Source organism: Lissotriton helveticus, chromosome 10 (assembly GCF_964261635.1).
Source record: "Lissotriton helveticus chromosome 10, aLisHel1.1, whole genome shotgun sequence".
NCBI lineage: Eukaryota > Metazoa > Chordata > Amphibia > Caudata > Salamandridae > Lissotriton > Lissotriton helveticus.
Window position 1 is genome coordinate 655,760,913 of NC_136071.1, and position 15,228 is coordinate 655,776,140.

General features: G+C 47.4%; 1 protein-coding gene across 2 annotated transcripts in view; it reads right to left on the reverse strand.

Moving 5' to 3' along the window:
* Window positions 1-15,228, reverse strand: part of LOC144784432 (multidrug resistance-associated protein 1-like) — a 1,651,426-nt gene that overhangs the window by 277,959 nt on the left and 1,358,239 nt on the right. For both annotated transcript variants that reach the window (XM_078663183.1, XM_078663184.1), the window contains one exon: window positions 4,424-4,570. In XM_078663183.1, the coding sequence (XP_078519309.1) occupies window positions 4,424-4,570 (147 nt within the window). The remainder of the gene's footprint in view (window positions 1-4,423; window positions 4,571-15,228) is intronic.

Sequence of the window (15,228 nt, forward strand, 5' to 3'; positions counted from 1 at the left end):
CTATTGGGCGGCGCACCTTAAACCCATCAACCACTGGCTACATGCTGCGCAAGGAGAGCCGGCGTTCCGGATAGACAGGGGACAACTGGGCTTGGATAGCATGCTGGCTCCGTTATACGACCACCGCAAACTCCGCTCCTTAGTGGGTCCCACTAAATTAACGGTTGCAGTTTGGCACGCAGCGACAGCTGCGCTAGGATGGAAGGGGGTGATCACCAAGCTAACCCCACTGTGGGACTCCCGAGTCCTCGGTCACTTGAGAAAAAGTAAGGGTTTTTCACATTGGGACACGATAGGGATTTCCTCGGTGGGTGATCTTTGGGAGACGGGCGGGGTGCTGCCCTTCAGTAGACTGAGGGAATTGTATGACCTCAGTGAGAGGGAGCTTTACAGATACATCCAGATTAGACACGCACTACTGGCAGTACTGCCTACTGACACCGTCCTGCCGGAATCCACCCCACTGGAGGACCGTCTCCTTACAGAATTCATGGTAGAGCGTGCGACGTCCCTTGTCTACCGCAAACTCCTTAATAATTCACCAGACCCGACACTAAAATTGAAGGCGAAGTGGGAGGGTGACATTGGTGAGATGGACGAGCATGAATGGAATGAGGCACTGGCATCGCCTAAGGAGGTCGGAATCTCATCGAGATTACGACTGGTACAATTGAAGATAGTACATAGGGTGTATTACACTAGAACAATGCTACATCATATTCACAGGACAGACCACCCTTTCTGCCTTCGTGGGTGCGGGGAGGAGGGCTCATTCTTCCACACCATATGGGATTGCCCTCGAATTCAAGAATATTGGAGACAGATACTACGGACAATCTCGCAAACATTAGACTTGACACTACTGCCCGACCCGAGGAGGTGCCTCCTCAATATATGGGAACCTACAGACCTCACACGACACAGTCGACTCTGGGTCACGGTGGGATTGGCGGTGGCGAAGAGGGATGTCGCGCAACGCTGGGGGGTCCCAGAACCTCCGTCCAAGTCACAATGGTGTCTGAACATGGACAAGACAATGGTGATAGAAAGGGCAGTCTACTCTAGCCGCGCATGCCCGGGGAAATGGAATAAAATCTGGTCCAGGTGGAATACGTATAGGGGGGAGATCTGTGACCCTTTGCCAGAGGATGACCCTGAAGACTCGGATGAGGAGGGGGAGGAGGGTTAGGTAGCTAAGCGGTATGTGAGATTGAGAGGCACGGATTTGATGGGGAGACAGCTGCACTAACACCCCACAGAGAACTAAGGCCAGGAGGACATGGACTTCTGAATTGCTGGCCCGCAGGATAGGCAGAAGGCTTACCTACTGCAGGATAGATTGATACCTTAGAGGGATCTGTAATTGGAAACCACAGGGAGATACTTCCACATGCTCAATATTGTACTAAACCTGACCACGCTCTTGTTCCTACAGGTTAGTTTGTTTGTTTGTTTGATTTATAAAACTGGGAAATCAAAGCCCGTCACTTTCTGATTTACTGCTAGGAATGCCAAGACCTGTGAATGTAACGGCTGTCACGATACTGATTTTGTTGGCTGTTTCTCGGTAACAATGTATAAATTGACTCTATTACTTTGACTGAATGTTAGCGGCCGGCCCAACGGGTTGTAGGCAGTCTGCAGTGTATTTGTAAGATGCAATAAAAGTTTTTTATCCCAAAAAAAAAAAAAAAAAATGACCAAAGGGTACCACTGTTCCCGGATCGGCGCTTGCTGGCGCGGAAAAAACAGGAACTGACATCAGCGCGCGAGGGCGGCATCTAAGTACTCTGACGACGTCATCCCGGCACAGACGATGGACGCGGAGCCGCAGACGACGCCTACCGACGGGCAAGGGTACTGCTAGGCAAAAGTTTCCAGATCCAATCTGGGTAAGGAAATTATCACTAACGTGTCTCTTTCAGATAATACATTTAAAGCTTGTTTACTTGTCACATTATTTACAGAGGACAAGTGCATTACAGTTAGGTCGAGTAGATTTTTGCAGGTCTAGGGAAAATCTTGAGCCCTGATCTGAATATCAATATGGGACATTTTCCCAACTAATATACTTCTCTGAAAAAAAAAACCACCAAAAAAAACTGCAACATTAATGCATACTTTACAGGAAATCCTACAGGCTCTCCTGGCCAGCTAATTCGGGTGACTGAGTTATACTTACTTGATTGTACAAAAGTAGGGAACAGGTGAAATCAATCATCAAAGGTTAATTACACCAAAACCACAAAGACCAATAAGTGGAAATATTGCATACCTGTGCACACAAAACCCCCAAATAAACCACCATATTTGTGTTACTACTATGCTCACTCATCTATTTAAGGTGCTGTAGTTTGCTTTTGTTCTTCTTTTTGAGAAATGCAAAAAAATCAATCACCCAAGCGAATTGTTTTTCTCCATTACGGTTTCAGAGTTCAATTAGATATAAATGCAGGGTTTACATCAATAAGTAGCCATGAATGTGCTAAATAAATAGTTTGCATGGGTGCAGTTTCAATGACTTAACATCAAAGTTCTAAACAAGACTCTATATAACATGTCTGTACTAGCAACTAGGTAATGATGTGATTAATAAACCAAAATAATTAAAAAAAACTGTTAATGTTTTTATGTTGAATTGTTTCAAAACCATGCAACAAATGAACACAGTAAAATAACAGCAATCAAATTTGCAAAATTTGATTAAATGTTTTCATTGTAAATTGCAGCATCTACAAATTTACATTTAAAAAATCAATAGTATTTAGCTTGCTTACAGTGGGAGGGATCCATTTTTTACTAGCTTTATTTTTTTCAAACTATTAAAGTATACACAGGAGAATAATCAGTTACAAGGGTTTTATGGAACAAAGATCTTTTGCATATGATGCGATTCTGCTCAATTGCTGATTTTTGCTTACATAATCAACAGTTGTTATATATTCAGTAATACACAGCAAATGTAAATAAAAACTAATATGCTATTCCAAATATACTTTCCATACAGAATACATAATGTTATTTCTTTGATATCGTGTTAGAACATCTGTCTCTTACAGTTGGTTCACAGGACTTGCGAGATGTTCTCTGTAAATTCTCAATTGTATGCCAAGATAGATCATTAAACTGATTAAAACTAACATTGGTCTAGCACTGGCATTTGAAAACTTCTCCGCTCCCAAACCAATTAGCACAGTGCGCCTCTCACCACCCAGCATTATCATGAATCTAAAATTGCCTTGCTTTTCAAGGTTAATATCAGTTATTGAAATCTTGATCCATAACAGGATTGTCCAAATTCGTCAATAACTCACCACAGATGTTGGACATCAGGTACCTTCAAGCATAATTGTAGTTTTCCTTTTTAATAAACCTTTTTTTGGTTGATCTACAGACATGTTTTTGTACTCACGATGATCCATTTTATGAGATCTATTGTAGCATTTCATCATTTGCAGGGGAATATAATTGAATTATGCATGAACTGTATGTATGTTTTGAGTAAAGAGTTTTGAATAAACATTGAATTACTTGGAATTAGCAAGATATTTTAATGAGAAACTCTACCTATTAACCTGGGCTCATTATATGACGAATTTAGGGCAATTCCCACTATCAATTTACAATAGGACTGAGGAAGAAGAGATATTTTTTGGGAGGAAGCCCTGAAAATGGAAGATTCATTTTAATATTTTGAAATGGAAGCATGCAATCTAAACTAAAGTAGGCATTCGTTTGAAAACCACTTAAGTGAAAAGGTGCAGTAACAAAGAATTAATCAGGACGCCACATGGAGCACTGACAGAATGAGAATATCCTACCAAAGTATATTAACTATTTTGTAACCAACATACAATTTATGGTATGAAGTGGATGCGATTGGTGACCAAACAGAAATCATTGATTTTTGCTACTAATGACACATGAATGCCTCCATTTATTCCCCTTAATCTTGGGCTAACATTCAAGCGTGAATCTGTGCTTTGCTGATCAATCGGAATCTCCCCGCTTTACGTTCTGATGGGTTGCGTCTTGTACCACAGCGCCAGGGTACTCGTAGGGTGTTTGCTGCGCTTTATAAATGCTCAATACAATCTATTAGTCTTGCATAGATTTACATAGGATAAAGCTTAATCAAAAACATGAAAGTTGGGTACAAGCTTACTGAAATTACAAATTTCTACTCAGAATTTTACTGAACCATGTGCAAGTCTGTACGTCACCCTGGTCTGTGATTAATGGGCGTTTGGAAGCAGTGAAGAGGAACTGAAAACACTTGTCAAAAGTTTAAATTTAACTCCAATTTCCATGCTTCTGAATTTGAACGTCTTGCTATTCTGTCACAAAAATGTGTTTAATTTATGTTTACAGCGGCATTCAAATACAATCAAAGAACATTTTTCAGTAGATAGAGAATGTCTACCTTTTCTCCTCCGTTAACTGTAACACTTATATTGCGGAGCGCTAAATCCAAATCTGCTCGATAACGCAGTCCAAAGTTTCTAAACTCTATTTTTCCTTCATGAGGCCAATTCGCAGGTGGTGCCGCTTCCTCATTGGTCCACTCAGCCTGGAATAAAAAGCATTTGATCAGATATAACCATCACTCTCTAGTTGATGGCTTTTAACGTGGGTCCCCTTAAAGGACTTAGCCAGTTTCTGCAAATCTGGCATTCCACACAACATTAGTTACTTTTGTTCGAGAGTGATATAAAAGATAAACACTTTAAAAGAAAAACATTTATTTTTACCGATGTCCACACAAGATTACATGCAAACATTTTTAGAGGAAGCAGTAACGATTGAAATTAACACCAGGAGCATAGGAAACAACACATGACTGGGTGTGACACGGTGTGAGCCGCAGACTAACAAATGTATACAATTTCATAGCTTTGAAGAGAAATAGAAAGGAAGGCATGCATGTAGCCACAGTTTGCAAGTATGCTTTATTGTTATTCAGATTCTGCCAAGTAGTTACATTCATTAAATGTATTTAGAGATCAGAGGCGGGTAAAGGGACTTAAGGGTTTTTATGTTTCTGGGGTGGTTCGAAGTAAAGGTAGGTAAGGGGTTAAGATTCAGGAGAGGTGAATGAGGTAAATAAAGGGTCCAAAATGTGGACGAGGGAGGTACTGCCCTAAAACATAACAAGCATTTGCAAAGCAATAGCCTCGACTCTGGGACCTACTAAGTTTTTAGCTATGAAGCACATTATACTGGATAAAGCGATTCTGGTATATTACTGACCTCTGCTGGCAGTTTTCTATCAAAACAGTTAAATAGAGGCAGTTGCCACAAATAATATGCAGGCCCTAAGCAAAAGCGGAAGCAGACAAGTCTCGGGCTAATGCTCCAAAGCCCACACAAAATACACGCAACAGATCATCCAGACAGCGCAAGCGCTGTCTAGGCTCGACCATATAGGAAAACAATTGAAGCGTGAGGGGCTTTAAGTCTGTGTTTATGTCCTGAAAACAAGACTATTAAAAAAGTTTCACAATGGACAGTAGGAAAATCCCCTAAAGTTATTTACACCCAGCCACCTCACCCCAGCACATCCTTTAAATTGTGACTATATAAGAAAGCACTTCACAAGATGTCCTAGAGCGGACTAAATGAATCCTAACAACGAATTAAGGTAAAAAGATAGAAAGGTCATGGTAAAAATGATTACAAAAGTCTAGTTGAGTACAATGTCTTCACAGAATCATTAAAACGTGAACAAATGACCGGTATTCGACTAGTTGCCATCTGGCGGTTTATTGCCAGCATGAGGGAGTTCACCAACTGCGTTGCTAAGCCTTTTGGAGTCCGTAGGACGCCAGGAGCAGTAGACCGGTCAGCTTGGTTGCGGTGCCTTCAGATGCAGGGTAGTGACTGATGCCTACAGGTGGGAAGAAGAACCTGGAATAAGCACAGGGACAGATGACGCAGAACACTGGCAGGACAAAGAGACCCGGAGTAGCAGGAGTAGACCTTGGTGCATTTCAGTTCCTATGCGAAGTGCAACAAAACCCAAAGTACCCAGACGGTTAAAGTTGAAGTGACTTCAAGTTTGAATATTGTCCCACTACTAATCAGAAGAGCCACCTACAGGAAAGCCCTTAAGTACACTAGGGAGAGGGTTGGGACGCTTCAAGAATCCCTCCCAGAGGAGGGCTTGGACAAGGGAGGATACTCCCATGTACTCTGTTCAGTTTTGGGTCAGAGCAGGAGCCAACTGCTCCGGGTACTGGTTCCTAATGTGCCCTTCAAAGCAGTCTGGTGGCGCTGGCAAGCACCCCCACCCCAGCCCAATACACTAATTCCTGTCTGGGAGGTGTTTACACCTCCCTGTGACAGGAAACCTATTGTTCCACCTTCCCCTGCATGAACTCAGCTAAGCAGCAGGAGGAGGGCAGAACCGTGCCTGTAGTCGACTGCAGCATTAGCTTGCTGTTAGATCCTGAAAGGCTGGTACCGGGAGCCCCCAGTATATGGAATCCTACATCCTACACTAGGTTCAGTGTTGGGGTAGGATTCCAACATTTTTTATACCAAACATATATATTGAATGGCTGACCGCACTTACAAATACTGTAGAACCCACTCTGGGGGTTGTAGGGGGTGTCTGGCTCATGCAGGGCACCCTCTCAGTTATAACCTAGCAGCTTGTCTACACGACTAAAAGGCCTGCTATAGGGGTGACTTGTAGGTTTTAAATGCAGTGACTTCAGATACAGGGAAATGTATATCGGTTGTGAGTGGTGCTTGCACCACCAATAGACATACGTTTCCTTATATCGGAGGTCACTTCCTTTAAAACCTTTATCGGTTGTAAGTGGAGCTAGCACCAACTAACACAGGCTTCAATGGCAGGTATAGTCACATTTTGAGTTTTCTCTAACGGGTGGCACAATACATGCTGCAGCCCATGGGGGACCCTATGCACAGGGTACCTAAGTACCATATACTATGGACTTACATGGGTACACCAGTAGCCAATTGGGAAGGTACCAAAGTACTTAACATAGCCAAATTTATGGAGGGAGCAGAGTGACTGCGGTCCCGATTAGCAGGATCCCTGTAAGACTAGTCAGAAAATAGTATAACAGGAAAAAGTGGGGGTAACCATGAAAGCATGTCCTCCTCATACATGGGGCATTAAAATACCGATCCAGCCGGTAAAAAACTGGGCAGCTAGGTGACGGAACCTGGGTGGCTAAAGCCCCACTTTTTCAACCACCCATTATATATATAAAAAACACAAAAGAGCAGCTTCGGAAGTGGAGGGAGGCAGGAGACCATACAATCCTGCTCTGCCCCCTCCCGCAGCCTTGTTGTTCCTCTGTTTAGCCACCGCAACAACTCCTCCTCCCTAACACACTGCAGGACTCTGCATGAGTGAGACGGGGCAGGGATGGTTTAGTGCTGCTGCAGGCTGGGGTCTCTGTCTGCAGGGTGAAGGTGTGAGTGCAGGGTGAACGATGAACCCGTGTGAACGTGGAGTGAGTTGTGTGACAACACAAGTACACTGGATGAAGAATTATAGCTTCATGAGTGCGGGATGAGTGGTGTGAACGCCCTGAAGGAGCTTGTCAGTGGGTGAGTGGTATGTGTCTCTAAATGTAGAGCGATTGCAGTAGTGTGCGCATGTGAGTATAGGGTGAGTGACAAAGTGTCTGCGAGAGAAAGGGAGAGTTTTGAGTTTTTTTGTGAAAATGTTTACCTTATTTTCAAAAATATTGTAGTTTGCTTTCCTGAAATATATGCTGACAATGCAACATTTGAAACTATTTTTCCTTAAATATTCTTGCAAAGTGGAAAAACACTCCTATACCCCCCCCACCCACATGTTTGTTTCAAGGTCGATTGAAATTTATATTCAATGCTTTCTGCCCCATCACTTTTAAAATGCAAGAGCAGTCACTGCTTGTCCGCGCAAATCAAAACGCATTATTTCCAATGCCTGGACACCTATTGTAAGGAGAAAAAGCCCCTAGTGAGTGTCTGTATGAAATTGTAAATCCAAGATTATTAGACTAAAGAGGGAAATGTTACTTACCCTGCAAGCATTTGTTCGGGGCATGTAGTGCTGTAGATCCATGTGTAAATGTGTAAATGTAGGTGTACTTATATAGCGCAAACCTGTCACCCAAAGGGCATCCTGGCGCTTGCTTAGGGAACCCGTCCTGGTATTCCCCTGTGAGAAACCCCAGCAGGGTGTCCACAAGGTGAAAGCCAGGCATCCCGCCGCGAGGGGCCGTAGTGGAGATTAAGCAAGCTATTGCCCAGAGTTGCAGAGTGTGACCCCGTGATTCGAGTAGGCACCGGAGCGAGAATTGTCGAGTCCGTGGAATTTTGAGCCCGAGACCCGCCAAGGCAGGGAATCGAACCCTGGTCCACGGTCGATCTCAGCTTCTGGGTCTGCCACCTCTAACCACTGAGCCACGCTTCTCCACAATCCATCCACATCCATATGCTGTGGATACTCCTGCCACCCAGTGTTGAATCCGGATGCGTGCAAGGTGTATTCCTTCGAAATCACAAGGTACTGTGATTTCTGCTCTCGCTGACAATGCGCATGGTCGACAAATCCATTTTTAGCTTGTTTTCCAGCACAACGGATGAGGATAGTATGTGTAGTGAAGCAATATACAGAGAGATGTCCATGCATAAGAGGAAAAATATATAGTAAGAGATACTGCAACAACCACAGGCATCTGGGGAGGAGGGTGGCTGCATATGGGGAGAGAACGTGGCCTAATGGCTCCATCTAATCTGGAGAACCAGGTTAGAGTCTTGACAATGACTGTAATCATGTGAAAATGAATGTGTCCTTGTGTAAGGTAACCGGTGCTCATGTAAAGCGCTCCGATACCCGATACCTTAGCAGGTCAAGTTCGCGCTAACTAAAACTCGGTTGGGGGGGCGGGGGAGGGGAAGGATTATGTATATAAATCTTCAGCACTACATGCCATGAACAGATTCTTACAGAATAAGCAACATTTCCTTTGAGGCATGTGTGGCTGTGGATCCACATGCTGTGCATAGACTGTAAAGCGGTGGCTAGCCTCTGGGGTTGCAGCAGATTCAATGAGTGTACTGAGAACTGCCTAGACCAACATTAGTTCCTGGCAGGCTAGGACCTCCTCACAGTAATATTTGTGAAGGGCTGTGGTGTGGACTAAGTAGTTGCTTTACATATATAAGCTATGGGAATGTACCCAAGGAAGGCCAAAGAGCCTCTTTTCTTCCTAGTAGAGTGGGCTCCAGGAAGAGTGTGGAGAGTTCTTTTAACTTTAGTATTACATGTCAGGATGCATTTAACTATCCATCTGGCATGCCTGACTTGGATAAAGCCTTCCCTTTGTGGAGTTTGGAGAAAGCAACAAAAAGTAGTGTTTTCCTAAATCTTGACAGGAAGGTCAATGGAATGATTAAGGTGGAGAGTGAGAGACTACCTCACGATGGAATCCGGGGTTGGCGTGGAGGACAAACCTATACCTATGTACTTGGAAGAAAAAGTCTTCCAGTGTTAATACCTGAAGCTTAATGACATGCCTGAGTGAGGTGATTGCAACCAGAAAAGCCACCTTCCAAGAGAGGAACTGGAGGGTGTTGGAATGTATGGGATCAAGTGGAGGGCCAATGAGATGCAAGTACAATGTTGAGACTCCATGAGAGTGCCGGTGGTACCCAGGGAGGAATGACCCTCTTGAGACTCTCTATGAAAGCTTTAATGACCGTAATCCTGAAGAGAGATGTGCTGTCTATTCTGATGGTAGTCAGCCATGGCGGCCAGGTGTAAGCATATACAGATGAAGACCTGAAGCACAAGTTACTTACTTGTGTAACAATATATTTATAAGAGACATTAGTTAGGGATAGATTCCTTACCTTAGAATATTCCCAGGCATCAGACTGGATCCGGACAGTTTTCGTCTGCAGTACGCCTGCGCGTCGGTAGGTGTCATCATACGGCTCCACGTACGTAGTTGGCGCCGAGATGACGTCGCAGGAGCTACTTAGACTTGCCCACGCGCGCTGACGTCAGTTCTGTAAACTACTTTCTGTTCCAGGAGCGCAGAGCCATGCAAGATACTGACCACTGGTGCATTAAAACTAGGACCCTGAAAGGGATGACCTTAAACCTAGAAATCAGTTCGCAGAACGGGGAGGATGGGTGGGGCGGTAAGGAATCTATCACTAACTAATGTCACTTACATATATATCGTTACACATGTAAGTAACTTGTGCATCTGAAAGAGACAAGTTCGTGATAGATTCCACAGCAATACCAACCCCGGTTGTGGGTCTGCGAACCAAGATAACACCAGAAAGTCACAGAGAACAGAACGGCCAAAGAAGCAGTCTCTTCGGACTTGACTGTCAAGGCAATAATGCTTGGTAAAAGTGTGCAGCGAGGCTCACGTCGCTGCCTGACAGATGTCTTGCAGAGGGGCACCACGTCCCAATGCAGTAGTAGCTGCTGTCGCCCTGGTAGAATGGGTGCGCAACACCACCGGAGGTTCCTTTTTAGCCAGAGAATAACAGGCTTTGATACACAAGACGACCCCACGGGAGATAGTCCTCTTGTGTACAGCCCAGCCTTTCTTGGCGCCTACATAGCCACCAAAGAGCTGGTCTTCCACACGGAACTGGTGTGTGCGATTCAGGTAAAATGAGAGCACGCGTTTTGGGTCCAGACGGTGGAGCCTCTCTTCCTCTCTGGAAGGTTGCGGAGGCGGAAAGAAAGTGGGCAAGATGATAGTTTGTCCAATGTGGACGGCAGTGACAACCTTTGGCAAGAAGGAAGGACGAGTGCGAAGCACAAGCTTGTCCGGATGAACCGACAGAAAAGGAGGCTTACAGGAAAGAGCCTGGTGCCCACGCACGCGCCTAGTGGAGGTGATGGTAACCAGGAAAGCAGTCTTTAAAGTTAATAAACGAAGAGGAAAGTTGTGAAGCGGCTCAAAAGGAGTGCACATTAGAAAAGTAAGGACCAGATTAAAGTCCCACTGCGCATCACAAACGGAATAGGAGGGAAAAGGTGAGTAATGCCTTTGAGACATCTATTCACAACAGGGGACTTGAAAAGAGAGGTCTGAGAAAGGCCGAAATCGCAGAAAGACAGCCCTTGATAGTGCCCAGAGCAGAGCCCTGCTGGGCCAGAGGAAGAAGGAACAAAAGGACTTCTGAAAGAGGGGCAAAAAGGGGATCCACAGCCTTTGCTGTGCACCATGCCACAAATTCGTTCCACCTGCAGGCGTATACCGATTTAGTGGAGGGACGCCTGGCTGCCAGAATGACTTCACAGACTTTAGGAGCTAAGTCAAAAGGAATAAACTGTCGCCGCTCTATCTCCACACATGTAGGTGGAGGCTGGACAGATTCGGGTGGAGGACCTCTGCTGTTGCTACGACAGAAGATCCTCCCAAAGAGGCAGTTGGATCGGAGGATCCAAGCTCATACTGAGTAGCTCGGGATACCAAACTCTTCGAGCCCAGTCCGGGGCAAGAAGAATGACTTGGACCCGGTCGCGCCTGATCTTCAGCACACTGGGCAGAAGTGGTGTAGGCGGAAAAGCGTACAATAGACTGCAGTTCCACTCGTGACGAAAAGCATAGCCAAGCGAGTGCTGCCTTGGAAATTCCAACAAGCAGAAGTGATGACATTGTGCGTTCTCTTCGGAGGCGAATAGCTCTAACCAAGGCTCTCCCCACTGTTGAAAGAGACCTTGCGCCACCTCCAAGTGAAGACACCATACATGATCCATCAGGCACCTGCGGCTGAGTTTGTCCGCTGTGGAGCTCTAGGCTCAAGCGGCCATTTTAGTTGTATGTCGAGCTCCTCCTCCCACTCTGTATTACGATTCACCTTATAAAAAAAGGGGACCCAACCAATGAGTTATTGAGAGGACTTGGATTTGTCCTGGGGGAGGAAGGGCAGGGCAAAAGTGAGGGTCTGTGTTGATATCTTAACAGATGGAAATGGGAGGCTCTCAAATTGAGCCATCCAAAAACGGGACTAACTAAAAGAAGGATATGCCTAGAATACAGCACCACTCCTTCCACAACAAAGCTCTCCCTATATGCCCTTCCTTCTTAGAAGGTTGTGCATCAAAGATTTCCAAGCGATTCGGAATAAGGTTCTATCTGGAAGGGGGGCGTGGCCACGGAGGCGACCGAAATGGCTGCCTCCGCGTGAAGCTCTGCCATGCGGGCTCCCGACATCATCATTTAATATGTGACCTGCCACCATCCAACCCACATCTTTATCGGATCAGACAGAAGAAGCAATCCTGACCATCTGGGTGATTCCGGAGGCTTTGGGGACGGCGTTTGCGGACTAGGAGGCGGAGGGGACGGAGGACGGCCTCCCTAGCCTCGGTGATATCCTCTGAAGCTGCGCCCGATCGCTGGGTGAGTGTTGTTCGGGGTGCCCCTGCCGGGCTTGCTGCCCCTGTACGCGCTGGCCGCAGTCTTCCCTCCCTGTCGCCTGAGTGCCGGCGGGCTGCTTTGTGGGGGCGCCGGACTCCTGGGACGGGGTCGCGGCTTTCGGGCCTGGGCGCGTCCAGGAGCCGGGGCCTCGATTGGCGGGCTCGCCGGCGCTCCTCGGGCTTCGGGTGGGGCAGGGCGGCTTGTGGCGGCTGGGGTCTCTGGCGGCGGCGGTGCGTGCCTCGGGGGGGGGGGACCCCGGTTGATCAGTGGCGGCCCCGCCCGAAAATCACGCGGGGGACACCCTCCCCCACCCCCAATTGTGTGGACCGGTCGCACGACTAGAGAGACGCATTCAGCTTGAGCCCACTGGCGGGTGACAATACCGCGCCGAGAGCGGATCGTCATTGTGGCTGAGGGATACCTAATGGGTGTGGCCCGGTGTCTGGAGTACCGCTTCCTTTGACGTTCGGTGCCTGGCTGGGGGAGCTTTAGAACACAGGGAGGCCATTGTTAAGTCGTCTGAGTGTTGAACACCCCACACTGGCAGCGCTGAGGCTTGATTTGGTGTTTCTGCATTTGCACCCGCGTCTGCCTGGGAATCCTAGGGACTGAAGGCTCATATTGGTCTGCCTCCATTCCATCCTGCCTCACTGCTTTGGGCTGCACAATTTTACCTCCTCACATCGTATCTGCCCTAGATTTGGCCATGGGAAAAAGAGATCCTAATCAACGAAAGCTGTGCTTTGACAAGACTCCCCTCCTCACGTCTGACGATCCTCCTGGCTCATCTACTGGGGCTACCGGTTCTGCGGACAGTGGAGATGCTACCTCTTGGCACGGTTCGCGGCGATGCCGCAGCCGGCCATCCCCGCATTCACACACAGAACGCCGGAATACTCACTTCCGGCCGGAAGTTGAGTCCCCGGTCTAGTCCCGGGCAGCAACCTGGGAGCACAGAAGCACTTCCGGGGGAATCGCTTAAACATCGCGTTTCCCGCCGGCTCTGTGCTTCGGATTCCTTGCTGGAGGTTCCTATGAGGCGGACTTCTTTCGCCTTTGCTGAGACCTGCCAGTCTCTTACGGAGTCAAGCCACGCTGGAGCGCTGCTCTGCTGTCACGTCAGCCACACGCGCTGGAGCGCTTGCTGAGGCTCGTCTGTCACCATAGAGTCACGCCGCACTGGAGCGCTGTTCTGCCTTCACGTCTGCGCTACTCAGGAGCCCTTGCTTGTTCTTCCTCCTGGGTGATCCAGGGATGTGCCTGTTTTTGTTTCTTTAAACCCTTGACGCGCAGGAGCGCCTTGAGGGTGTTTGTAGACCTTGCACAGGTGTGTTTTGTTTTGGTTTTGTACATTTCGGTTTCCCACCGCGCAGGAGCGCTACTAGGGAAACAGCTCAGCCAACAGGCTTGTGTGGCTTATTGGGGATGCCACAGGTTGAGTGACTACGCACGGTTTCCTGCTACACGCGCCGGAGCGCTTGCGTACCTGTTTTGACTAAGTTCGTTTTGCCCCTGCGCAGGAGCGCTTCTTTTGGTTTGAACTTGGGTGAAACGCGCAGGAGCGCCTTACCTTAGCTATTCGTATCCCGAGCTGAACCTGTCTGGGGACCTTATCTCCCGGAAGCATTGGTGAGTCCTCAGAGGGTTACTAGGTCTGTGTGTGCATGTGTGGGGTGGTTATTTTTCTGGTATGACTCATTTTCTGATCTAGCTCTTTATTGGTTTCTAGTTGACACCGGAATGCCCCGCCAGCTCCACGCTATCATTTAGCCCTACACCCTGGCTCCCATCCCTGCGTCCATCTCATCCCTGCTGGGTATTGCCTTCCACGAGGGTCAGGTGGGTACAGGGACGGGTGCTCTTGTCTCTGCAGAATTGCGTCACAAGCAAAGGTAAGACTTGTGGGGCACCTGACACTCTTTGGTCACCACCATGTTGGGCGGAATGCGGGCTGGCTTCAAATCTCTTGACAGCCGCTTTGATAGTCTCGAGCAGAAAATCGCTGATATGGGGTCCAAAGTCCAGGCCCATGACCGGCGCTGGACATGGCGGAACTCAAAATATCGGATGTAGAAGACAACGCCGCAAAGTCGCTCAAGAGGCTGGAACGCGTCGAAAAGATACTAAAAGAGGTGGCCATAAAGAATGAGGATTTGGAGGCGCATAGCCGACGTAACAATATCCGCATAATTGGCGTGGCAGAGACAACAGCGACGGGGCGTTTTGACACTTTTGTAGAACATCTACTCACTGAATTGTTCGGCAGAGACACCTTCACGAATGGTTTTGTGGTGGAACGCGCTCATAGATTGCTAGGGCCTCGCCCTCGCCCTGGGCAGCCCCCACGACCGATCATTGCCAGACTCATGAATTTCCACGCCCGGGACGCCGCACTACTTGCTGCATGCGAGAAAGGAGAGGTGCAGTGGCAGGGCAGCACTCTGTCCTTCTTCCCTGACTTCACAATGATGGTTCAGGAGGCGCGACGTAAGTACTCTGGAGTCAAGGCGATCCTACGCAACCTGGGCCTTTAAATACGGCATGATGTATCCAGCTAGGTTGAGGGTTGATGTAGCCGGCAGATATCGAATCTTCGATTCCCCTACTGGAGGAACAGGAATTCTGTCAGAACTATAGAAAGCAGGGGTCACAGGTGGCCACCGGCTCTGCACCGCGTTCCCCGTCCCGCGAAGACTCACAGAACAGCGTCGACCTCTTTGCTGACCTGGGCCCGGGATGATACCTCCTCATGACTTTTTTTTTGCACTGTTCCTTATATTGAACGATTTGATGTGGACTTTTC